The sequence below is a fragment of the Dendrobates tinctorius genome, unplaced genomic scaffold (assembly GCF_039654945.1).
Source record: "Dendrobates tinctorius isolate UK_male_01 unplaced genomic scaffold, ASM3965494v1 ptg000135l, whole genome shotgun sequence".
NCBI lineage: Eukaryota > Metazoa > Chordata > Amphibia > Anura > Dendrobatidae > Dendrobates > Dendrobates tinctorius.
The window spans coordinates 4,061,204-4,086,493 of NW_027361803.1; the positions used below are offsets into that span (position 1 = coordinate 4,061,204).

General features: G+C 44.3%; 1 protein-coding gene across 1 annotated transcript in view; it reads right to left on the reverse strand.

Annotated features, from left to right (window-relative positions):
- Positions 1-25,290, reverse strand: part of DCC (DCC netrin 1 receptor) — a 1,068,191-nt gene that overhangs the window by 89,304 nt on the left and 953,597 nt on the right. Inside the window, exons 21-22 of the mRNA XM_073543872.1 lie at positions 9,120-9,152; positions 5,666-5,725 (exon numbers count right to left, since the gene is read on the reverse strand). Coding sequence (XP_073399973.1) covers positions 5,666-5,725; positions 9,120-9,152 — 93 coding nt within the window. The remainder of the gene's footprint in view (positions 1-5,665; positions 5,726-9,119; positions 9,153-25,290) is intronic.

The window sequence follows — 25,290 nt, forward strand, 5'->3', positions numbered from 1 at the left end:
TATATATAGGGGCTGTGGGGCCATCATGCTATATATAGGGGCTGTGGGGCCATCATGCTATATATAGGAGCTGTGGGGCCATCATGCTGTATATAGGGGCTGTGGGGCCATCATGCTGTATATAGGAGCTGTGGGGCCATCATGCTATATATAGGAGCTGTGGGGCCATCATGCTATATATAGGGGCTGTAGGGCCGTCATGCTATATATAGGGGCTGTGGGGCCATCATGCTGTATATAGGGGCTGTAGAGCCATCATGCTATATATAGGAGCTGTGGGGCCATCATGCTGTATATAGGGGCTGTGGGGCCATCATGCTGTATATAGGGGCTGTAGAGCCATCATGCTATATATAGGAGCTGTGGGGCCATCATGCTGTATATAGGGGCTGTAGAGCCATCATGCTGTATATAGGAGCTGTGGGGCCATCATGCTGTATATAGGGGTTGTGGGGCCATCATGCTGTATATAGGAGCTGTCGGGCCATCATGCTATATATAGGAGCTGTGGGGCCATCATGCTGTATATAGGGGCTGTGGGGCCATCATGCTGTATATAGGGGCTGTGGGGCCATCATGCTGTATATAGGAGCTGTGGGGCCATCATGCTGTATATAGGAGCTGTGGGGCCATCATGCTGTATATAGGGGCTGTGGGGCCATCATGCTATATATAGGGGCTGTGGGGCCATCATGCTATATATAGGAGCTGTGGGGCCATCATGCTGTATATAGGGGCTGTGGGGCCATCATGCTGTATATAGGGGCTGTGGGGCCATCGTGCTGTATATAGGAGCTGTGGGGCCATCATGCTGTATATAGGAGCTGTGGGGCCATCATGCTGTATATAGGGGCTGTGGGGCCATCATGCTGTATATAGGAGCTGTCGGGCCATCATGCTATATATAGGAGCTGTGGTGCCATCATGCTGTATATAGGGGCTGTGGGGCCATCATGCTGTATATAGGGGCTGTGGGGCCATCATGCTGTATATAGGAGCTGTGGGGCCATCATGCTGTATATAGGAGCTGTGGGGCCATCATGCTGTATATAGGGGCTGTAGAGCCATCATGCTGTATATAGGGGCTGTGGGGCCATCATGCTGTATATAGGAGCTGTGGGGCCATCATGCTGTATATAGGGGCTGTGGGGCTATCATGCTATATATAGGGGCTGTGGGGCCATCATGCTGTATATAGGGGCTGTAGAGCCATCATGCTGTATATAGGAGCTGTGGGGCCATCATGCTGTATATAGGGGCTGTAGAGCCATCATGCTGTATATAGGAGCTGTGGGGCCATCATGCTGTATATAGGGGCTGTGGGGCTATCATGCTGTATATAGGGGCTGTCAAGCTATATATAGGGGCTGTGGGGCCATCATGCTGTATATAGGGGCTGTGGGGCCATCATGCTATATATAGGGGCTGTGGGGCCATCATGCTATATATAGGGGCTGTGGGGCCATCATGCTGTATATAGGGGCTGTGGGGCCATCATGCTGTATATAGGAGCTGTGGGGCCATCATGCTGAATATAGGAGCTGTGGGGCCATCATGCTGTATATAGGGGCTGTAGAGCCATCATGCTGTATATAGGGGCTGTGGGGCCATCATGCTGTATATAGGAGCTGTGGGGCCATCATGCTGTATATAGGGGCTGTGGGGCTATCATGCTATATATAGGGGCTGTGGGGCCATCATGCTGTATATAGGGGCTGTAGAGCCATCATGCTGTATATAGGAGCTGTGGGGCCATCATGCTGTATATAGGGGCTGTAGAGCCATCATGCTGTATATAGGAGCTGTGGGGCTATCATGCTGTATATAGGGGCTGTGGGGCCATCATGCTGTATATAGGGGCTGTGGGGCCATCATGCTGTATATAGGGGCTGTGGGGCCATCATGCTATATATAGGGGCTGTGGGGCTATCATGCTGCATATAGGGGCTGTCATGCTATATATAGGGGCTGTGGGGCCATCATGCTGTATATAGGGGCTGTGGGGCTATCATGCTGTATATAGGGGCTGTCATGCTATATATAGGGGCTGTGGGGCCACCATGCTGTATATAGGGGCTGTGGGGCCATCATGCTATATATAGGGGCTGTGGGGCCATCATGCTGTATATAGGGGCTGTGGGGCCATCATACTGTATATAGGGGCTGTGGGGCCATCATGCTATATATAGGGGCTGTGGGGCCATCATGCTGTATATAGGGGCTGTGGGGCCATCATACTATATATAGGGGCTGTGGGGCCATCATACTGTATATAGGGGCTGTGGGGCCATCATGCTGTATATAGGAGCTGTGGGGCCATCATGCTGTATATAGGGGCTGTGGGGCTGTCATGCTATATATAGGGGCTGTGGGGCCATCATGCTGTATATAGGGGCTGTAGAGCCATCATGCTGTATATAGGAGCTGTGGGGCCATCATGCTGTATATAGGGGCTGTAGAGCCATCATGCTGTATATAGGAGCTGTGGGGCTATCATGCTGTATATAGGGGCTGTCATGCTATATATAGGGGCTGTGGGGCCATCATGCTGTATATAGGGGCTGTGGGGCCATCATGCTGTATATAGGGGCTGTGGGGCCATCATGCTATATATAGGGGCTGTGGGGCCATCATGCTATATATAGGGGCTGTGGGGCTATCATGCTGCATATAGGGGCTGTCATGCTATATATAGGGGCTGTGGGGCCATCATGCTGTATATAGGAGCTGTGGGGCTATCATGCTGTATATAGGGGCTGTCATGCTATATATAGGGGCTGTGGGGCCACCATGCTGTATATAGGGGCTGTGGGGCCATCATGCTATATATAGGGGCTGTGGGGCCATCATGCTGTATATAGGGGCTGTGGGGCCATCATACTGTATATAGGGGCTGTGGGGCCATCATGCTATATATAGGGGCTGTGGGGCCATCATGCTGTATATAGGGGCTGTGGGGCCATCATGCTATATATAGGGGCTGTGGGGCCATCATGCTGTATATAGGGGCTGTGGGGCCATCATACTATATATAGGGTCTGTGGGGCCATCATGCTGTATATAGGGGCTGTGGGGCCATCATACTATATATAGGGGCTGTGGGGCCATCAGACTGTGTGAGTGGCACTTTAGGGCATCATGCTGTGGAAGGTATTATACTGTGTTGGGATTATTGTGGTGGGATCGTACTTTGCTGGAGGCACTGTGGTGAGAGCAATTTACAGTGGGGGTATCATGCAGTATAAGCGGCATTTTTTTGAAAGCATCTTACTCTATAATGGCCTTGAACGTTGTGTAGAAGTGGGTGAAAACACTAAGGGGCTTCAGTACTGGCAATGTGTGTCCCTCTCCCTGTTTTTAAAGATTTGGCGGTATGACCATTCCTAATTAACAGAATATTATTTTTTGGCTTGTTTATGTGTGTGTGTATGTGTGTTGGAGGGGTGGGGGCCCAAATTAAGACTTTTGCTTTGGGGCCCCGTAATTTCTATGTACACCACTGAGCGTGACATTGTAAAATGGTCTATAACCTCATATTAATATTTTGTCATTAATATTAATGATTCCTTCCGGGGGCGACACAAATGCTCATTTTTGTAAATGTCATTGACCTTCCCGCTGACTTGTGATGAAGCGCTCACACTGCGGCGTCACCGAGGATAGATACCGGACTTTATATCGGCGTGTGAACGAATGAAACCACCCTGACCCCGATACACTGTAATAACGGATACGAGCCGGGTATGATCCCGCAGTCCCAGGTTCATTTACCATAATTTGCATTTAATTAAGAAAAGCTTCTGTACTATTGTGTTCCTGGTGTCAGATATTGAGCTGCAGCCATACAATAAAGTGATGACACAAATTTTCTGACGCTCGTCTCTATAGGTTTTATCACATTCCCATGATTCTGCACGTTATTTAAGTGGTTGTACAGGAATAGAGAAAATATGGTTGATTCTCTTAATCAGCGCCACCCGGGTCTCTACAGGTTGTATGTGTTATTGCGGTTCAGCTCTAGGGTAGGCAACATGGCGCAGCTGCAATACCACATACAAACTGTGAACAGGGGTGGCGCTGTTTTTGACATTTTTTTACCAATGGTCTTAAAACAATTTCAGACTTGTATATTATAAAGAAGAGAGACAAAGGAATAATTAATTTTCCGCCATTAACTTCCATATTTTTCTTTCTGATCTCAAACCTTTTTCCTTTCCTGATATTATCTATTTCACACGGCTGCTGTCACTAATGTCTTGTCAGTAATTGGACTGAAAATCTAGCGTGCATAATGTGCCTTGGCAATACCCCAGTAACTATAATACTAATAGTATTCTGATTTAAAGGGAATTTAAAGGGCAACTCCCCATCATGTCTTGAAGGTGATCAGTTTGAGACAGTCTCGATACTGGAAGATCCTGTGATCCTCAAAATCCGGTGGAAGAAGATTTCTAGATGAATCCTCCAGGGAAAATAATGGAATGCAGAGGGGCCATAGAGTATGATTGGTGGCCATTTTTATCCATATTCTAGAAGTGAGGGAGATACAAATGGGAAATAGGCCGGTTTCATACATTTGTGTTTTTCAGTCCACACTTGGACTGGCTGAGGGTCTCCTGACCTAAAGTCAAGCGCCTCATGCATGCGTTTGAGGCTTTCAGAATCTGGTCAGAAGACTAGTAGTCAGACAGCGCATGGCAATCCAAGCATGGAAAGAAGGATATGTGAAACTGGCCATAGGCAAACCGTGGCCTACCGGGCCATGGGGACTCGATGACTACTATATCGGTCTTTCAGGAGTTAGAATCAGGAACAGGCTGCTCATACTGGATTTGAAGAGTTAGCTTGAGGGACATTATTACCGGAAGGGGCACAGGATGGAGAACATTCTATTAGGAAGGGGCCCAGAATTGGGACATTACTACATTATTGGGGGCCAACACATATGTCTGTATAAGATTTAGAACGTTATATGGGCCCATATTACTGACGAACATGCAGGTGGGGGCCCAGGTCCAAATTTTGCACCATCAGACTCTAGTTTCACCACTGCATGGTGATCTTGGTAAACATGCTTTATAATTGGAAAGGTGATGGTGGGGTAAACAGATGGATCACCCGGCTGCGTTGCCAAGGAGACCACAAACTATTCCGCTGAAGCTTTTCCACCGTGACATCTATAAGAATATTGCAATATATTTTTGCTGTACATTTCATTCATATTAATCACATTTTAGACAGTACTTTATTTGGGGGCTGGTATCACAACAAGGGTAGATATCAACCCTCCTTAGCTAAAAAGGACCTATAATGTTCATGTCAATCATGATATAGCGGTGTATTTCCTTACCTTTTCCTTTCGCTTACTATATCTCAAAATGGTAAAAAATGTTCAGGTTTGGAAAAAAAAAAAAACATGATTTACGTGATACTATCTGGAGAGGTGTATGTTATATGTGTCTATAGGCTGTGATCTGAATTAACAGCAGGTTGCACTAAAGTATTGAATTTAAATAATAAAAAATCGATTTAAAGAACATAATAATATAAAATATGGGAGGACATATTTAAATTCCTTTTTTTAGCCAATAGTGGAGTAAGCGGGAGTCTAACTGTGACCCGGAGCTGTCCTGCTGGCAAAACTAATAAATATCAATGTACCTACCATTAAGACTACTCCGGTCAATCGAATTGGTATCCACTGGCCAGTACATCCCATGTTGACCTATAAGAAGAGAAAAATAAAATCTATTATATATATTAAACGGGCGGCAAGGTGGCTCAGTGGTTAGCGCTGCAGCCTTGCAGCGCTGGGGTCCTGGGTTCGAATCCCACCAAGGACAACATCTGCAAGGAGTTTGTATGTTCTCCCCGTGTTTGCATGGGTTTCCTCCGGGTACTCCGGTTTCCTCCCACATTCTAAAGACATACTGATAGGGAATTTAGATTGTGAGCCCCATCGGGGACAGTGATGATAATTTGTGTGCAAAACTGTAAAGCGCTGCAGAATATGTTAGCGCTATATAAAAATAAAGATTATTTATTTATTTATTAAAGTTGTTGCCAATAACGACCCTCGTATATAGAAAAGGGTAATGCATACTCGGTTGGAACAGGAATTATGGAGATTGACGGGGTACTGAGACAATGCTGGAAGAGGAGCAGCGAGGGATCGGTAAAGAGAGGAAAACATCTTTTTTTTGAGAGTTCTGGGCTGTTTAAAAAAAAACAGAGTTGGATAAACCCTTTAGGTTGTGTTTCCTGTATCTTTAACTCAATGATGGCAGCGGTAAAGCAAAACCAAATCTTCTACTCATGTGATGATAAATGCAATCCCACAATGTTCTAGGCTCCGACTCTCTGCCTAATGGACCATGTCCTGATGGCCAGATATACATAAATATATGACATGTTAGTGTCTGGCTCTGGGATCCCAGAAGCTGCCAATCTCTTGTCGAAGAAGAAAAAGAATATTTTTGCTCATACCAATTAGAGTCACCGAGGCTCCCCCTCCCCCTATAATCCATATTGCTGGCTCGCTCTTGTTTGACAATCTCCGATGGACCAGAGAGATCATGTAACACATGACAGGCGTAATACAGATTCCTATCACATCTCCTCTGCCCACCCTACTTGATGGCTTCCATTTGACATTTACTTGGCTATAGAGAAATTGCCTTTATTACATGAAATTGTGACAGTCAATCTCATCTACACTGAGCGCCTAAGTCTAAATTTACTTGTCATAAGAAATAACGCAGATGTCATGTCCTATTTATACCGGGACTTGAATCGTAGACCAGGCTTGGTTTGCTAAGAATTGGGTGGTGGCTTGCTCCAAAGCTTCTAAAGACTTTGCGAGAAGACATGTCAAATTTCCTTTAGACAGCTAGAGATTGCCACATTTAAGGAAGAAGGACTGAGATGACACCTACAGATGCCATGCACTAGGGAAGATGGCTCCATGTTGTTGATCTCCTGAAATGTATCAGTTCAACAATGTGACCCAACTCATCTGCATGGAGATTTATGAAGACCAATGCAAATAGTGGTCTTGTCAGTGCAATGGAAGTTCCATGCCAGACACCACCATGGAGATCAACCCAAAACCAGGTCTTTGTCCACTGCATGGGTTGTGGATGGGGCTAAAAATTTGACGACAGCTCTCACTCCCAGGTTAAGGTTACTACCCTAAAACCTGAAAGAAAAGGAATTCATTCAGCCAGATTTTAAGGGTTCGTCTAGTTTAGAAAACTTATTTTCATATTACTTTCACTAGGAAATTCTGATTTGATATAGAGGGGTCTCCTATTAAGGATCCTCATCTCTTGGCCAAATTGGAGAGCAGCTCCAAAAAGCATCTGTCTCCATGGAGGATCTGTCCTATGTAATACTTATCTTCGCCTGTGGTGGTGCTGTAGGGAAATTAAACACTTATAGTTAGGTTTACGTACTGATTACAACTGATCGCAAGGGATATCAGCACTTTTTGACAGCTTTAGAAATACGGTAAGTGAATTTACCTAAATTTTTGTTTCAGATAAATTCTCTCAAATTTGTACATGGATTGGATTTATTCCGAATAAAATTAGCTCTGAATTTAAAGTCCCCCCACTGCCATGAGAAGATGTTTATTGTGCTCTGAGGTTTCTCCAGAGCCAGTATAATAAACCAATGGGAGGGAAGGTGTTAAAAAGAATACAATATCCAAATCTTTCTCCTCATGCGGACATGACCGAGTGGGCTTCAGTACAAGAAGAGCCAAAGACCAACATGGAGGGCCAAGGAACCTGCAGCGGAACTGTCGTGACTCAGTAGTCAGGTGAAAGATTGCCATAGGTAAGTGTACCGTTTTTTTTTTTAAACCCTTTCTGGCTCTCAAAAAACCCCTTAGGTAAAATAGTGGCCAATTTCATTGTGCAAATTGAATCTCAAAAATGTTGTATTTTCTACAATCCAAAATTTTGGTAAAATTTGTAACGAAGTTGAATCATAATGCCTTCTTTTTGTCTAGTAGAGACCTTTCTAACACGTAGGGATAGTTCAAACCATGGAACTCTTACATACCAGGATGAACAGGAAGAGAAGAGCAGCTTTGGAAACAGAGGATAATTTTGTGATACTCTGTCAGGAGATGTTTATTCCATACGCGTCTGATCTAAAGGTGGCCAACCAATGGTTGGGATGTGAATTGAAGATTGTCAGAGATTTCGCTGGCACGTTGAGATGACAAAATTGAATTTGTATCATGATTCATGGGACATTGGAGACCATATTACAATTCAAGAAGAGGAAAGGGTGGACATGTCTGTATACGTGAAATGGTACATATTCTGGATAGATAAGAGGTAGCTCCAAGAATAATTTCCAAGTGAGGAACTCAATTTTTGCCTTGCGGAATTAGATAAACATTTGGCATTAATAGCCTCTGACGAGACCACAATGACTGTTTCCCAAAACATAGTATAGCTTTTTTGTTTAATTCTAAGATGTGGCGGTAACTTACAATGATCGGATCGTTAAAATTCGACACGAATATAATACTATACTTAACCACAAAAAATATTAATCATCATACAAATGCCAAAAGAACCTCAAAAACTTAAGTATAACCTATACTTGCCTTTGCTGTCTTGAGAGACGGGAATGATTTACAAATATCGCAAATGAAAATCGGCAAATCGGCAAATATATTCTACAGCCAATGAAAGGGAATTGCAAGAGCCGCCCGGAAATTATGCCGAGCTTAATTATACTTAATGTGAATTATTCAGAAGCACGGGGAGAGGGACTAAAATTTATTTCATACAAAGAAGCTTGACATTTTAATTGGTCCTTCAAAAAAAAAAAATAAAGAGACAAAACAATTTCCTCTCAAGAAAATTTACATCATTCCCATCAAAAAACCGACGACGGCGGCAGAAGCCTCATCCTAGCAGAACTTCATTAACGAGATTAATTAGCACGTAGATTGTCTGCGCCTCATCAGGTGTGGCGCGGTACCAGGTGAAAAGCGAAACGCGTCGCGAGGGTGAGACCGTTCTGCAAGCGCGCCATTGGTTTTGTTGGGAGGATGGGGTAGAGGAGGGGGTAAAGATGACAGAATGAGGCCACTGTACCTTGGTCATTAGCCATTTTGTCAGGGTGTTCCACTACAAAGGAAAAAAAAAGAGAGACATTATCATTACATTGTGACGGCTTCTCATAAGACGCTTGACATATCAAATCAGAACATTTTCGTTAGCAGACTTTATACCGGGAGCCAAACTTAATGTGCATGAAACACTACATTTTACAATACTCATCTTGAAAAGGCTGCCCGTGGAATCATTTGAAGCATTTTTTTTTTTTTGGAAATGTCATCACAGAGATGCAAAAAAAAAAAATTATTCCGAAAAGGGTAAATTTTGAGATGTGCTATTCGACTGTCAGGCTTAGAATATTTTACAAGGACTCTTGGAAAGCAGCCGGTGCGGGGATAAATGAGGACATAAAACCTGAATGTTCATGCTGATTGCAAATAGTATAAAAGATACAATGGTGCTGGATTTCTTTACAAAAATTGTCTACTTTAATACCGAGTATCACCACGCTTTATCCAGGAAAATTCTATATAGTAATATTAATAGGTCTGATGTTTCAAGCTTTATTAATATCATATAATAATACGCTTTTCTAAATTCAGCTTTTTCCAGTAAGAGCTTCAAATCCCCTTCATAGACGCAAAGAAAAAATTTTGCCTGTCTACAGCCACCACTAGAGGGAGTTGTAGGGCCTATTGCATACTGTGCATCATACACTTTAAAAGGGGGTTGTCCTCTACTAGGATATCCTCTTCTTAAACTAAATAATAAAGCCTATACTCACCTTCCGTGTCAGCGCTGTTCCAGCAGTGTTGGCCACTCGTTCTCCCCCTGGGGTTGTGATGCGGTGTTGTGATGCTGGTGCCCATTCAGAGCTAGCGTCACTGTCTCCGCCTTCATAGGAATTGAACATGAAGAGGAAGTCCGGGATCAGCTGCAGCTGGGACTTCCTCTTCATGTTCAGTTTGTCCGAAGGCGGAGACAGAAACTCCAGCTCTGATTGGGCATCGGACATCACATGTCACAACACCGCATCACAGCTCCTGGACCGTGAGTGCCGATAACGCCGGCAAGGCACAGGAGGTGAGTACAGGCTTTATTATTTTATTGGGGCATAACATTTAGTTTCAGAAGGGGTTGTCCTAGTAGTGGAATACTCCTTAAATGTTTAAGCAGTAGAGATGATCGAACCTGCCAATATCTAAATTTGGCCAAGAAATAAAATTTGCACAAAATTTATTTGATGCAAATCGTAGGTTCTAGAGTCACTCCCGACTCCAGACCTTAATAAATTTAGGGTAAATAAAAATAATAATGTCTCATGGCTCTCCTGTGCCGCAGTCCCCTATCCGGCATCTTCACTCTGTGCCAAGGATTCTGGTGCCGAGTTGACCTCTGACAGCGACACTCGTGGTCTAATCAGCACTCGGGGGCAGATGTCACATGCCTTCATGGCGCTAGAAGTCGTGGTGCAAAGTGAAGATGTGCTTAAGGAACCGAGCAGAGCTTCAGCGAGGACCAGTCAGGGCATGACCAGTATTGAGAGGACCAAGGAGAGGTGTTTTTTAACCCCTCATCAGCCCTTGGAATCCAGTCTTTGTCAGTAAAGCCGGCTGCCATTTCGGATTTCCCTGAAGCCAGAAAATTTGGGTAATTCGATTTATTTAGACTCAATTTTCTTCACTCTAATAACAGTCTACAGTAAGATTCTAAGCTCCTTCTAGTGGTGGATGCATGTAGCTAGAATTTTATCATTTAGTTTCAAGGTCATGAAGGAGATTTGGAGCTCTGTATCATAAAAATAAAGTTTCAGGCTCCTATTAAATCTTAAGAGTAACTAAACTTTCATTTTTTTATAATTTTGCCCAGCATGGAAAGTTAAAAAAAAACTTTGCAAATCACTTTATTAGGCGATTTTTCAGCATTCCTGTAAAAAAAAAATAATTGCATGTAAGTGGTTTACAAACTCTGGATTTTCCCCAAATTGCTTTCTTGCCTTTTGCTGCACTGATATCAGAACATACTCATTTGGAGTACAGATGATGGCAGTGATGGCTCAGCCCCTGTGTCTCACTAACTCTGGGGAGATTCTGTTGCAGGAGATCATTCTGATAGGCAGAACACTCCGAGGAGGAGGCAGGAGCTGACCCATCACTGCCATCATCCGTACTCTACATGAATACGTTCAGCTAAAGGTCAGTAATAGGGTCAGGTCTGTTGACATTTTCCTCCTGAGCTCTCTTAACTATGTTAAAGGGGTTGTTTGGTTTAGAAAATCCTTCTTTCATACACTGTGTTCCTATTTTATACACAAAGCTTCTCTGTCCGGGATCCTTATCTCTTGGTTTGAGCGCCTCTCTCTCTCTCTGGAGGACCTGTCCTGTTCGGCATTACAAAGATAACCCATTAATGTGAAAGGGCGCAGTGTAATACTTCATTTCCCCTGTGGTGGCGCTGCAGAGAAACTAAATAGTGACTGTCAGGTTTAACCATTGATTACAACTGATCGCTGGGAATTTCTGACTGGCTTCTTGTTACAGTTCCCCTCTAACAAGTAGGGATTGTCTAGACTGGAGAACCCGATAATCACTATAATAAATTGATAAAGTTTGTATTCTACACCCATATGGTGACACATGACGCAATATAGTTATGTTACTGTATATAAACTCCTAATATCCGGAGTTGGGAAATGATTATTTAGGGTTGATGCCTTCATGATACTTGTTGGCCGGATAGGTATCACTTGAAAGATGAGCGGATCGATTCATAACAAATCAAATTTGTTTCAAATTTCCACAAAAATTCAGATTTGCCCGGATTCAAAATTTTGGAGATTTAAATTGCATGAACCCAACAAATTCACGCTCAGACTATACTTTGATGGATTATTTTAAGGGCTAAAAGATGCTAAAAGAATATGCTCACCTGTCTTGTCCACCTACTCATCACTCCTTCTCTCACTTTTCATCGGTCTTCGGATTTGTCTTCTGTTTGGGTTGAATCTTCCGGCGTTGACTATGCGCCACACGATCATGTTGGGCACGACGCGCCCCATTGATATCAATGACGGGCATCTTCACCCAAGTGACCGCATTTGACCTAATCGACGATGAAAGATAAGACCAATCTGAACGAAGCAAACTACCGGGCAGGGAGTTGCGGTGGGGCAGAGGTGAGTATCATTCTATTTTGCTTCGGAATCTGGAGAAGCCTCGGAAAATAATAAATGTCTCTTTGGAGTAGATTAAAGTGAATCTGCCTGCAACTAATTTCAGGAGATTCACTTATCTCTAAAAGGCACCTTTAATGTAGAGGAGCCATACTGCCGTCAGTTAATGCTCCACTATAAAGAAGCTTCATCGAGAGATGCTCTTAACCAAGAGTCTCCACCAAACATGAGACATGAAGGAGATTTCCATTCCCGGTTCTGATGGATTCACATGAAATGTTGTCTTATATAATGGTGCATAAGATCAAAGGCGGATAAGAAACGCAGTGCATTATCGGACCTTTCCCCTCCCGGCTCTCTACACCGGTCGGCACAGTCATCTAGAATTTCTTGGTTCAAGGAAGACGACTTCTAAGAGCGATGGAAATGAAGAGTTTATATAATGAGGGTCAGAAAGTTTTTCACCCTTTACTAAGAACAAAGGGTTCTCAGAATTAGGAATATCAGGTGGGGGATTTATCTTCCCCATCTAAGGGAAGGTCTGGAAGGTTGGAAGGTCTTATCGGAATTAATGCATGCGGTGACGATACAGTAGTTTTGTGCCAGAGAGCGATCAGCCGGTTGCATTTCGTCTCTTTTTTTTTGTGATACATCCTTTTATTTTCTGGAATCGGGATTTGATTTTGGAAAACTTTTTGTGATTACAATGTTGATTTTTTTTTTATTCCAAAATATACTGATTACTTTCTTGCTTTTATATTATTTTTCCACCTATGCGACCCATTTCTCATCCTTTTTATTCCGTAAAAAAAAATTACTCAAAGGAGTTTTATGTAATGGACAAATGAATTTAAAAAAACTGCATCCCAGCCCCATTCAGGAAAAAAAAAAAGCCAGACGGATGTGCTTAAAGGGAACCTGTCATCATGAAATTACATCTCAGATGTTATAGAGCTGGGGGATCTGAGCAGATTGATATATGGGGTTATGGGAAAAGATTGAGTATTACTTGTAATTTATTTGATTTAATTTCTGATGATTGTAAACCTAAAGAGTCCAGGGGGCGGGGTCTCCACCCACAGGACTCCTAAGCCCGGAATAAGAAGGGATTTCCATCAAATATTTATGTTATACTGAATCTTTTCCCATCAACCTATATGTCTATCTGCTCAGCTCCTCCAGCTCTATAACATGATGTTGGCACATTAAGAATGGTATGGTATGGGTTTGAATACGACTTCTTTATTTTGAGGTTTTTTTTTCGATTGTTCTTTTTAGCCTTTTTGGACAAGTGCTGTCCCTCTGTTTTCATGATTGTTCAAGTTCCTATTAGTTTATGTCCAGCGGGTTCCTACAGCGATACCGGCAGGGGGGCCGGTCGCTGATCGCTGTCACACACAGCGATCTCGCTGGTGAGATCGCTGTTGTGTCACAAAAGTTGTGACACAACTGTGTGACGGGGCCCTTACGTTACCCCCAATGGCTTTGGACCCTCCATGTGTACGGTCAGTATAGCAGCAGCTAAGGGGCCCAATAGCTGGGGCCAAAATCAGCAACTCAGCAGCTCCACCCAGAGGTGAAGTTATGCAAAACTTTGGATAATAGAACAATGAATGCATATTACTGGAAGCCATAAAGTGGGGACAAAAATAATAATAATAAGCCACAATGAAGCAGATTTTTGTATGGTTTCCCCAACCCTAGGTAATTTATTTTGGACCCTGGTCCCCTGTTAAATATATTCAGGTCACAAAGCATAGGAAAAATATAAACCTATAACCACCAAACTATCCCAGAACAATGACAGCAATAACATGTAACTGCTAATACAATGCTGAGCATTAGGTGGCGCTACACAATAAAATATCTGGGGGTTTTTTAGGCCATCAAATTGCAATTTTTGCAAATGTGATAAGTAAAACGCATCTAATATGCAATGAGATTACTTTCTATTAATCACATCTCTGTGTTGCGGTGTTAAAGTTGAGTTTTTTAATTTAACCGCGGCTTCATTTTTATGGAGTAGCCCATTTAGGTCTATTACAATCAACGCGTCCTTGATTGTCTTTTTGTCTGTTTGCCTTTTCTTTAACCCTTGATAGACCCGCATGCAAACAGCCACGGAAATCAGGAACAAACGGCTGCAGGTTCCTAGTTGCTACATGTACAATGCTCCCTGGTCGCAGCGGTTCTCTGACTTCATTACTCTTCTTGTGGGAAAGGAGGCTTCATACAGTATAATCTGAGAATTAAATGCTTTCATGGAAATAACTTTTTTTTTTTTTGAATATGTGGTTTTTGAGGTCTGATCCTGTTTGGTTTTGTGCCATACTATACTACTGTCTGTAAACCCATCCTGCAAGGGTTGTGTCGTCCAAATCGTCGCACAATTATTGGGGTCCCATGGGATTTACTTCTAGGGGAAGGTGATTTTTACAAGACAGTGCCCCAAGCAACAAGCACAGTAGCCTCCTCCATCTGTTTTTAAACAGTTTCAGAATATCAGCCCACATAATACTGCCATATACTACAATGATAATACTGCCAAACAATAATCTGATAATACTGCCAAATTATACCATGATAATACTGCCATGTACATCCCACTTATTACTGCCATGTATTACCATGATAATGGGTCGCCCTCCAAGGGCTGTGGGGTACTCGGTACCGGGCCGGTCTCTCAGAGGGGGATGTCACAGCAGCGGTGACCCGGTCCGTGGCCCTGGGCACCCATGTAAAAGGGATGAAATGATGGAATAAAGTTTATGAGTGATTTGTGACGCCACCTGTGGTGTTCGGCAAGGGAGGTGTTAAGCCGACGCTGCGGACAGATCCTCTGGAACAGATGGTGGGGTGCAGCAATGATGTTGTTGCCCTCCACAGGCAGGGCTGCAGTCCCAGGGCAGAGTAGATGAAGAGGATGGGTGTTGAGCAAGAGGGTGTAGTGTCTGGCACAGTGGTGTAGCAGTGCTGGAGAGTTTGCAGGAAGAAGGCAAGGACACAATAGGGTGCAGTTTCTTTACCTTTACTTTGCTTGGTAAATGCAGTCCAGGGTCAAGATTACAGATGGCACAGGAGCTGGTTAGCCTGGAAGCAACTCAGGAATCTCTCTATGCAGATGGGTTGTGTAGTCTCCTTCCTAGCGCTTATCTTTAGGTACTTGCAGTACTGTGTTACACTGAAGTTCCACTTGCTTATTCTCTTTAGAACTCCCTCGTATGGCAGACAGCTGTAGCCTTCCTCTTCTGGCTCACACGTCGCTGTTGTGCCTCCGAGTCTTATGTGGGAATAGAGCATTTACAGCTTCCTATTCCTCCGGTTTCTGTTGCAGGACCATCAGTGTCCATACAGCCTTGGAGACCGGGCTCCAGATCATGCGCTATAGCTGGGAATGAGCCTGAACTCTCTGCTCAATCTCCCAGCTCTTCTCCTCACAGCCACACACATTGCCCTCCTCACACGAACTCCTCATTTTCCCTTCCTGGCCCTTAGAGAGTAGCTCTTTCCCCTAGTTTTGGTTCAGAGCTCCCTCTGCTGGCCTGGAGTGAGAACTGTGTTGTGTGTTGTGTTTAACTGCCAGAGATATCCTTTATTGCTTCCAAGCATGACTTCACACTCCCTAGGAGGAAGGTAATGCCACTGTGGCGACCATATGCCACATTCCCCCCTAGTGCAATTCAGTACTCCTGGACTGAAGAGAAAAAAACATGTAAACATTTTAACACAGTAACACTTATCAATGTTACAAGGTTTCAAAAAGTGAGGAAAAAAAAACAAAAAACAGAGCTCAAAAAGAGTCCTATGACGATTAGTCCATGCGTCAATGTCCATGGTCCAATTCCTGAGCAAGTTGGTAAACTATATACAAGATAGTTTTCACCACACCAAGTCCTGTGGTCCAACTGTCCATTGAAACAAAATAAAATATCCAAAAAATTCTTACAGAGTCTCTGTAGGCACAAAACTTGAAACATTACATGTTTACAGGTTAACAATTGCAAAACTTATCTATATGCGGAACCTTCGGGGTGGAATACCTTGGGGACTACGGACAGACCTACGTAGCAATTGTGTTGTTGGGGACCTTACTGGATGCCTAGTGCTAACTACTACTGGTGTAGTGTGTGTTGTACTATCTACATTACTGTTGGTTCTGCGTAGCACAGGAATACTAGATTTCCCAGGACCACTTCTACTCACTGTGGGCATGACAGATTCACCACTGGCAGGGTGAGAATTCTCTTGTTCCACTGCTGGTGTGGCATCTGCCGCTTGGACTTGCTGGTTTTCAGGGTGGTCTTGAGTCACTTCTTCTTGTACTATCAGTTGGGGAAAGGTCAAAACTGGCACCAGTATGGCATTATTTGCTCTAGTCCAATTGGCAAGGAATTCTCCAAGTACAGTGCTGACCTTTTCTTCTTCTTCTTCTATGGGTTGAAGGTTGTTTTGTTCTTCCATTCTGTCCTTTAGTTGGTCAGGGGACAGTTTCAGATGATCCCTCGACACTGCTGAGGTTTCTCCTCCATCCTTACTGATAAGTAGTGTTGAGCGATATCATCTGATACTGAGAAGTATCGGATCGGATTGGATCGGACCAATACCCCAAAAAGTATCGGTATCACCGATTCCAATACCAGAAGTCCCATACAAGTCAATGGGACAAAAATATCGGAATTAAAAAAAAAAACCCTTTCTTTCCTTGTACATCCATTTCGGGAGGGGGGAAGAGTGTGGCGATGCGTGGGCGGACACTGTGCGTGCGAGCAGGGTCTGTGCGGGCCTGCCGGGGGTCTGTGCCGGCTGTTAGGGGTCGGTACGGGCCTGCCAGGGGCCTGTGCCGGCTGTCGGAGGTCTGTACGGGTCTGCCGGGGGCCTGTTCCAGCTGTCGGGGGTCTGTACGGGCTTGCTGGGGGCCTGTGCCGGCTGTCGGGGGTCTGTACGGGCCTGCCGGGGGCCTGTACGGGCCTGCTGGGGGTCTTGTGTCTGTGCAGGCATCGTCCGATGGGACTACAAGTCCCATCGGGCGATGCCTGCTACAATGACAGTGATTGACACATTAGCCAATGATGGGACAGTAGTAGTCCCATCATCCAGCTAATGTGTTGAATGTAAAAAAAAAAACATACATACCACATACATACTACATATATACAACATTCATACAACATACATACATACATACATACTACATACATACTTCATATATACTACATTCATACAACATACATACTACATACATACTACATATATACTACATTCATACAACATACATACATACTACATACATACTACATATATACTACATTCATACAACATACATACTACATACATGCTACATATATACTACATTCATACAACATACATACATACTATATACATACTTCATATATACTACATTCATACAACATACATACATACTACATACTACATACATACTTCATATATACTACATTCATAGAACATACATACATACTACATATATACTTTATATATACTACATTCATACAACATACATACATACTACATATATACTACATTCCTACATACATAGTACATACTACATACCTACAACATACATACAACATGCTACAGACATACAACATACATAGAACATACATACAACATACATACTACATACATACTACATACATACTACATACATACTACATACAATAAATTCATACATTCATACAATACATACATATAGACATACAGTACATATAACAGAGTACATACTCACCATAACTTGTCACTTTGTTCCCCAAAGCCAATGTCATCTGTGAAAAAATATGAAAATAACAAACAAGCAATATACTCCCTGAACCGCAGAAATCCACGAGTGTCCCACACCGATCTCCCGTGGAGAACAGCAGCATCAGCTGATGCGACCGCTCTCTAGGGGGCTCCAGGAATACAATGACGGGAGGTAGGTATCCTGCCGCACTGTATTCCTCCGCCACTGTAAAAAAAATAGTCCCTAGTCTCACTTTTGGCATTGCTGTGTGAGAAAGTTTCCACGCAGCATTTGCCATAAAGTGAGACTAGGGACTATTTTTTTACAGTGGCGGAGGAGCCCCCTAGAGAGCGGTCGCATCAGCTGATGCTGCTGTTCTCTACGGGAGATTGTCGTGGGACACTTGTGGATTTCTGTGGATCAGGGAGTATATTGCTTGTTTGTTTTTTTCATATTTTTACACAGATGACATTGGCTTCAGGGAACAAAGTGACAAGTGATGGTGAGTATGTACTCTATGTTATATGTACTGTATGTCTATATGGATGTATTGTATGAATGTATGAATGTATTGTATGTAGTATGTATGTAGTGTAGTATGTATGTATGTTGTATGTATGTAGTATGTACTATGTATGTATGTTGTATGAATGTACTATATATGTAGTATGTATGTATTGCATGAATGTATGAATGTATTGTATGTAGTATGTATGTAGTATGTATGCTGTATGTCTGCAGCATGTTGTATGTATGTTGTATGTATGTAGTACGTATGTATGTATGTTGTATGAATGTAGTATATATGTAGTATGTATGTATGTTGTATGAATGTTGTATATATGTAGTATGTATGTAGTATGTAGTATGTATGTTGCATGAATGTTGTATATATGTAGTATGTATGTTGTATGAATGTTGTATATATGTAGTATGTATGTAGTAGGTAACATGTATGTATGTTGTATGAATGTAGTATATATGTAGTATGTATATAGTATGTATGTATGTTGTATGAATGTAGTATATATGAAGTATGTATGTAGTATGTATGTATGTTGTATGAATGTAGTATATATGATGTATGTAGTATGTATGTATGTTGTATGAATGTAGTATATATGAAGTATGTATGTATGTTGTATGAATGTAGTATATATGATGTATGTAGTATGTATGTATGTTGTATGAATGTAGTATATATGTAGTATGTATGTTGTATGAATGTTGTATATATGTAGTATGTATGTATGTTGTATGTATGTTGTATGAATGTTGTATATATGTATGTAGTATGTATGTATGTTGTATGAATATTGTATATATGAAGTATGTATGTAGTATGTATGTATGTTGTATGAATGTAGTATATATGTAGTTTGTATGTACTATGTATGTATGTTGTATGAATGTAGTATATATGTAGTATGTGTGTAGTATGTATGTATGTTGTATGAATGTTGTATATATGTAGTATGTATGTAGTATTTATGTTGTATGAATGTAGTATATATGTAGTATATATGTAGTATGTATGTATGTTGTATGAATGTAGTATATATGTAGTATGTATGTATGTTGTATGAATGTTGTATGAATGTAGTATGTATGTAGTATGTATGTATGTTGTATGAATGTAGTATATATGTAGTATGTATGGTTTTTTTTTTTTACATTCAACACATTAGCCGGATGATGGGACTACTACTGTCCCATCATTGGCTAACGTGTCAATCACTGTCATTGTAGCAGGCATCACCCGATGGGACGTTTAGTCCCATCGGACGATGCCTGCACACACAAGACCCCCCGGCAGGCCCGCACAGACCCCCGACAGCCGGCACAGGCCCCCGGCAGCCGGCACAGGCCCGTACAGACCCCCGACAGCCGGCACAGGCCCCCGGCAGGCTCGTACAGACCCCCGACAGCCAGCACAGGCCCCCGGCAGACCTGTACAGACCCCCGGCAGCTGGCACAGGCCCCCGGCAGGCCCGTACAGACCCCCGGCAGCCGGCACAGGCCCCCGGCAGGCCCGTACAGACCCCCAGCAGCCAGCACAGGCCCCCAGCAGGCCCGTACAGACCCCCGGCAGCCGGCACAGGCCCCCGGCAGGCCCGTACAGACCCCCGACAGCTGGCACAGGCCCCCGGCAGGCCCATACAGACCCCCCCGCAGTCGGCACAGACCGCGCATCATGATGCGCACAGACCGCGCATCATGATGACATCATTTCATCAGCCAATCACAGCCACAACAGTGGCTGATTGCATTATGGGGACTTCCGATTCCGGTATGCGATATTGAAAAAATATCGGTACTCGGTATCGGAATTCCGATACAGCGAATATCGGCCGATACCCGACATTTGCAGTATCGGAATGCTCAACACTACTGATAAGGCAAACTTTGGTGTTGTCGAAGTTTGATGGTAAGACGGTGTAGGATTCAGCTTCCCATTGGTCATCCAATTTATGCATCCTCCTTTTCCTCTTTAGGACTTGTTCTCCTGGTGACAAGGGAACTGCAGGTGCATGTTGATTGTAGTTCTTTTCTTGTTTTTGTCTCGCCTGAGCTAGACTCTTTTTAACACACTCTTGTACTCTATGGTACTGTTGCTGCTTCTCCGTATCCCAGTCAGCATCTGGTGATGTCACCTCAGGTGTAAGGACTCCCATATCCAAATCAATAAAGAGAAGGCTGGTAGTGCAATAAGAGACTGCGCTGCTGTAGTAGAATTCAAGATATCTTTATTGCCAACGCGTTTCCTGAGCCAGTCCCAGCTCACTTCATCAGGGCATCATGCCCTGATGAAGTGAGCTGGGACTGGCTCAGGAAACGCGTTGGCAATAAAGATATCTTGAATTCTGCTACAGCAGCGCAGTCTCTTATTGCACTACCAGCCTTCTCTTTGTACCAATTCCTTGGACCTCGTGCAGACTGCTGCAGCTGTTTTATGCGATTATAGGTGTTGTGACTCTCACAACCCTATCAGGTGAGCCTAACATTTGCTGTGCACTCATCTACTTTCCATACAGACCTACGCATTGGAAGCGCCCTGTCTCCCCCTTTTTATATCCAAATCAATAGGCAGCTTGCCAGGCCTCGCTCTCATTAGGTAGGTTGGAGTGCAGTTGCTGGAATTCACAGGAATGTAATTGTAGAGCTCGACCAGATCTGGCAACTTCTCTGGCCACAGATTCCTCTCTTCCAAAGGCAAGGTCTTCCGTAGGTTGATCACCACCTGATTCATCTTTTCACACATGCCATTCGTCTATGGATGGTACGGTGTTGTCCTGATCTTCTTGCAACCGTACAAGTTACAGAATTCCTGGAACACTTCTGCCTCAAAGGCTGGACCTTGATCTGTAAGCACACGCTCGGGATATCCGTGTGGTCGACAAAAGTGCTGTTGGAATGCTCTGACTACTGTCCTGGCTGTTTGATCCTTGACAGGCACGACTACCAGGAATCTCGATAGTGGTCAACGATGGTAAGAGCATAAACGTAGCCTGAATGGCTTGGGACCAGCTTCACATGTCCAGGGTGACCAACTCAAGTGGTTGTTTGGTTATTATTGGCTGCAAAGGAGTTCGCTAGCTGTTACGGTCCTTCCTGCGCAGGTTACATTGTCCACACTCCCGACACCAATTTTCAATGGCCTTCCTCATACCAGCCCAGTAGAATCTCTCCCGGAGCAAGGCCTACAACTTCTTCCATCCGAAGTGTCCAGCTCCATTGTGGTATGCTTCCAAGACCATTGATGCCTCCCTCTTTGGGACTACCACTTGCCAGACCAACTCATGAGTGCGGGCATTGATACTCCTCCGGCACAGCTTTCCCTCATAGATGAACAGCCGGCCTTTTTCCTTCCACAACTGCTGGGTTTCTTCAGGAGCATCTGGAGCTGGGCATGAGTCAGCTTGTGACAGTAGCTCCTTTACCAGGCGGACTGCGGGGTCGCTATCCTGGGTTTCTGCCCAGTCATGATGAGGCAATGGATTTAGGGTGGCCTCTTTCACAATAGACCGTCTGTTTCTCACTCCTTGAGCACGTTGGGCCGCAATTGACCGGTGGAAGGTAGGTAACTCTATTTCTTCGAGTGCCTCAGGGTCTTCTGCTGCATCTGGCAGATTGGGCATTCTGGACAGCGCATCAGCAATGGCATTCTTGTGCCCCGCTCGGTACATGATGGTAAATTCATAGTTAGACAGCCGGGCCATCAATGGCTGCTCCAGTGCGCCTAGTTTTGCAGTTTCCAAGTGAGTAAATGGGTTGTTGTTCGTGAAGATGGTAAACTTGGCTGAAGCTAGGTAATGCTTGAATCATTCAGTCACAGCCCAGATGATGGCGAGGAACTCCAGTTTGAAGGAACTGTAGTTGTCAGGGTTCCTTTCAGTGGGACGAAGCTTCCTGTTGGCGTAGGAGATCACTCTTTCATTGCCATTCTGTACCTGTGACAGTACTGCTCCTAGTCCCACGTTGCTGGCATCAGTATACAACACAAATGGCTGGTCATAATCTGGGTAGGCCAGAACTTCATCTCCTGTGAGAGCCATCTTCAGTCGAGTGAAGGACCTCTCCAGTTCCTCATTCCATTCAAATGTAGGACTCTTCTTCCTGGCATTCTTGGGCTGGCCCACCAGAAGATTTTGCATAGGCGTGGTTATCTCAGTGAAGCCTTTGATGAACCTTCGGTAGTAGCCTACCAACCCGAGGAATTGACGTACCTTATGGAGGTTGCTGGGCTTCTGCCAGTCCCGGATGACGGTGACTTTGTCAGGATTCGGTGCCACACCTTCTGCACTCACTACATGACAGAGGTACTGTACCTTGGGCTTCAAGAGGTGGCATTTGGATGGCTTCACTTTCAGGCCAAAGTTGGACAAGGCTTCAAACACCTCAGCCAGGTGCTTCAGATGGTCTTCATAAGTCTAGGAGAAAACAATGACATCATCAAGGTACAGCAGGACTGTCTCGAAGTTCTTGTGTCTAAGACAGCACTCCATTAGCCGTTGAAATGTCCCAGGGGCGGTGCAGAGCCTGAATGGCATGTAGTTGAACTCGCAGAGACCCATTGATATAGTAAACGCTGTTTTTTCCTTGTCTGCCTCTGCCACGGGAACCTGACAATACCCACTAGTGAGATCTAAGGTGGAAAAATAATTAGCAGTTTTAAGTGCAGCTAATGACTCCTCAATTCTGGGCAATGGGTAGGCATCCTTATGTGTAATGCTGTTAATTTTTTGGTAATCAACACACATTCTTATGGTACCATCTTTCTTTTTCACAAAGACTATTGGGGCTGCCCAGGGGCTACAACTGTCTCTGATCACCCCAGTTTCCTTCATTTCCCGCAACATACTTTTGGCACATTGATATTGTGTATAGGCCGGTACCTTTCTTTAATGAGTGGATGATCTCTAGTGGGGATATGGTGTTGAACCCCTTTTGCCTTCACAAAGTCTAGAGGGTGTTTACTGAATACCCGCTCACACTCCTGAGTCACTCAGTAAACCCCACTCTTTTGGTATGAAGGGGTGGAGTCAGTTCCCACCTGCAGCTGTTGACACCACTCCTCCAGCTGCTTTACAGAGCCATTGTCCTCCACCTGGTTGGATAAGACCAAGGGCTCTGCTGCCTGTATTGCATTGTTACTGTCAGTAAGCAGCTTAGCAACTGTGGCATACTGAGGTATTGTGGCCTCCTCCTCCCCACAATTCAAGAGGCGTACAGGTACTCTCCCTTTGCGAACATCAACTACCCCTCTGGCTGTCAGGACAGTGGGCCTGCTATCAGAGTACACTGGCTCTACCAATGCTTGGTAATCTTTTCCTCTGAGGCCTATGGCTGCCCGACACCAAATTAACATTTCACATCTGGGGGTATCGCAATTGGGGAAAGAATCACTCACTCTGACGCTGCCAATTTCTCCGCCAGACAGTTCTACCTGCTGTCTTTGCATCAGGGCCTTGATCTCCTTCTGCAGGACTCGTTGTTCACTTGAACCAGCAGTCTCAGCCACCTGTTGCAACAAAACAACCTCGGCAAGACAATTTTCAATCACATTAGTACCAAGGGTCATCATTGGGTTACATTCTCGTCTATCAATGTCTACAACTATCAGACCTTGAGATTTTAACTCTACCCTCCCCACTTTAATAGTAATCTCTTTACATCCTACTTGCGGCAAAGACTGACCATTGTTGGCCACTACTGTGAGTTCATCACTTGGGCCGCGAGTAAGTTCAGAGTCAGCCCAATACCGCTTGTAAAGGATATAGGGCATAGTTGTCACCTGAGAGCCAGTGTCCAGCAAAGCGTTCATGGGGATGCCGTCAATCACCACTGGGAGGACCGGTCGCCCTCCAACATACTTGGCTCACCAGTTCTTTGGGCCTTGTGGTCCTACTCCTGGGGGTTGGCCCTCTGCCCCAAGGGTTGCTCATTTAAATAACAGAACCTTGCAATGTGGCCTGCCTTGTGGCAGTGACGACAGATGGGACGTCCGTCCAGGTCATAGCGATCGTTGTCTCTCCCTCGGCGTGGCGGGATCCTTTTCTTCCATAGCCATGGGACATCCTCTGGACTGGAGGCCAGCTGGATCTTCTCCTTTGATGACACCTGCAGGGGCTGCACAGTTTTGGCAAGTGCAGCCATATTTTTGGTCAGCTCATGGACCTGAAGACGCAGTTCGGCAGAAGGGTCTTTGTCCAGAGACTGTGCATCAGCCTCCACCAGACAGAGAGGGAAAGATGCTGCTTCTTGATGGTATGTGATTGCTGGCGCCTAGGGGGCGCTGGACGGCTGACATTTGGTTTATGCAGCACCCTGATAGCCCTGTCTTTGAAGTCTGCAAAATCTAGGTCAGGGTTCTGTAGGGCTATGATGCGCAGCTGTGCTCTGTGGGTACTGGATAAGAGTCCCTCAATAAATTGCTCCTTTAACAGTCTACCTCCATCTTTCACACTGTCTGGGTCAATCTGCTTTATGGCTCGCAGTGCCTCCTGCAGGTTAAGAGCATAGCCCATTATACTGTCCTGCGCTCTCTGCTTACACCCAAAGAATCTCATCTTGATTTCAGCTGCAGTGCGGGTGTCAAAGGTGCTTTTTAGCTTGGCCAGAATCTTTTTAACAGTCTCTTCATCAGTGTCCTGCCAGGCTTTTACTTCCCTTTGCGCTGCACCCGTTAGCTGCCAAATAAGGATGTTCACTTTTTGGTTTTCAGACAGAGGATACACCTCAAACAATCTGCACAGTCTCTCTTTGAATTCACTCAGGGTATGTGACTCACCTGAGTA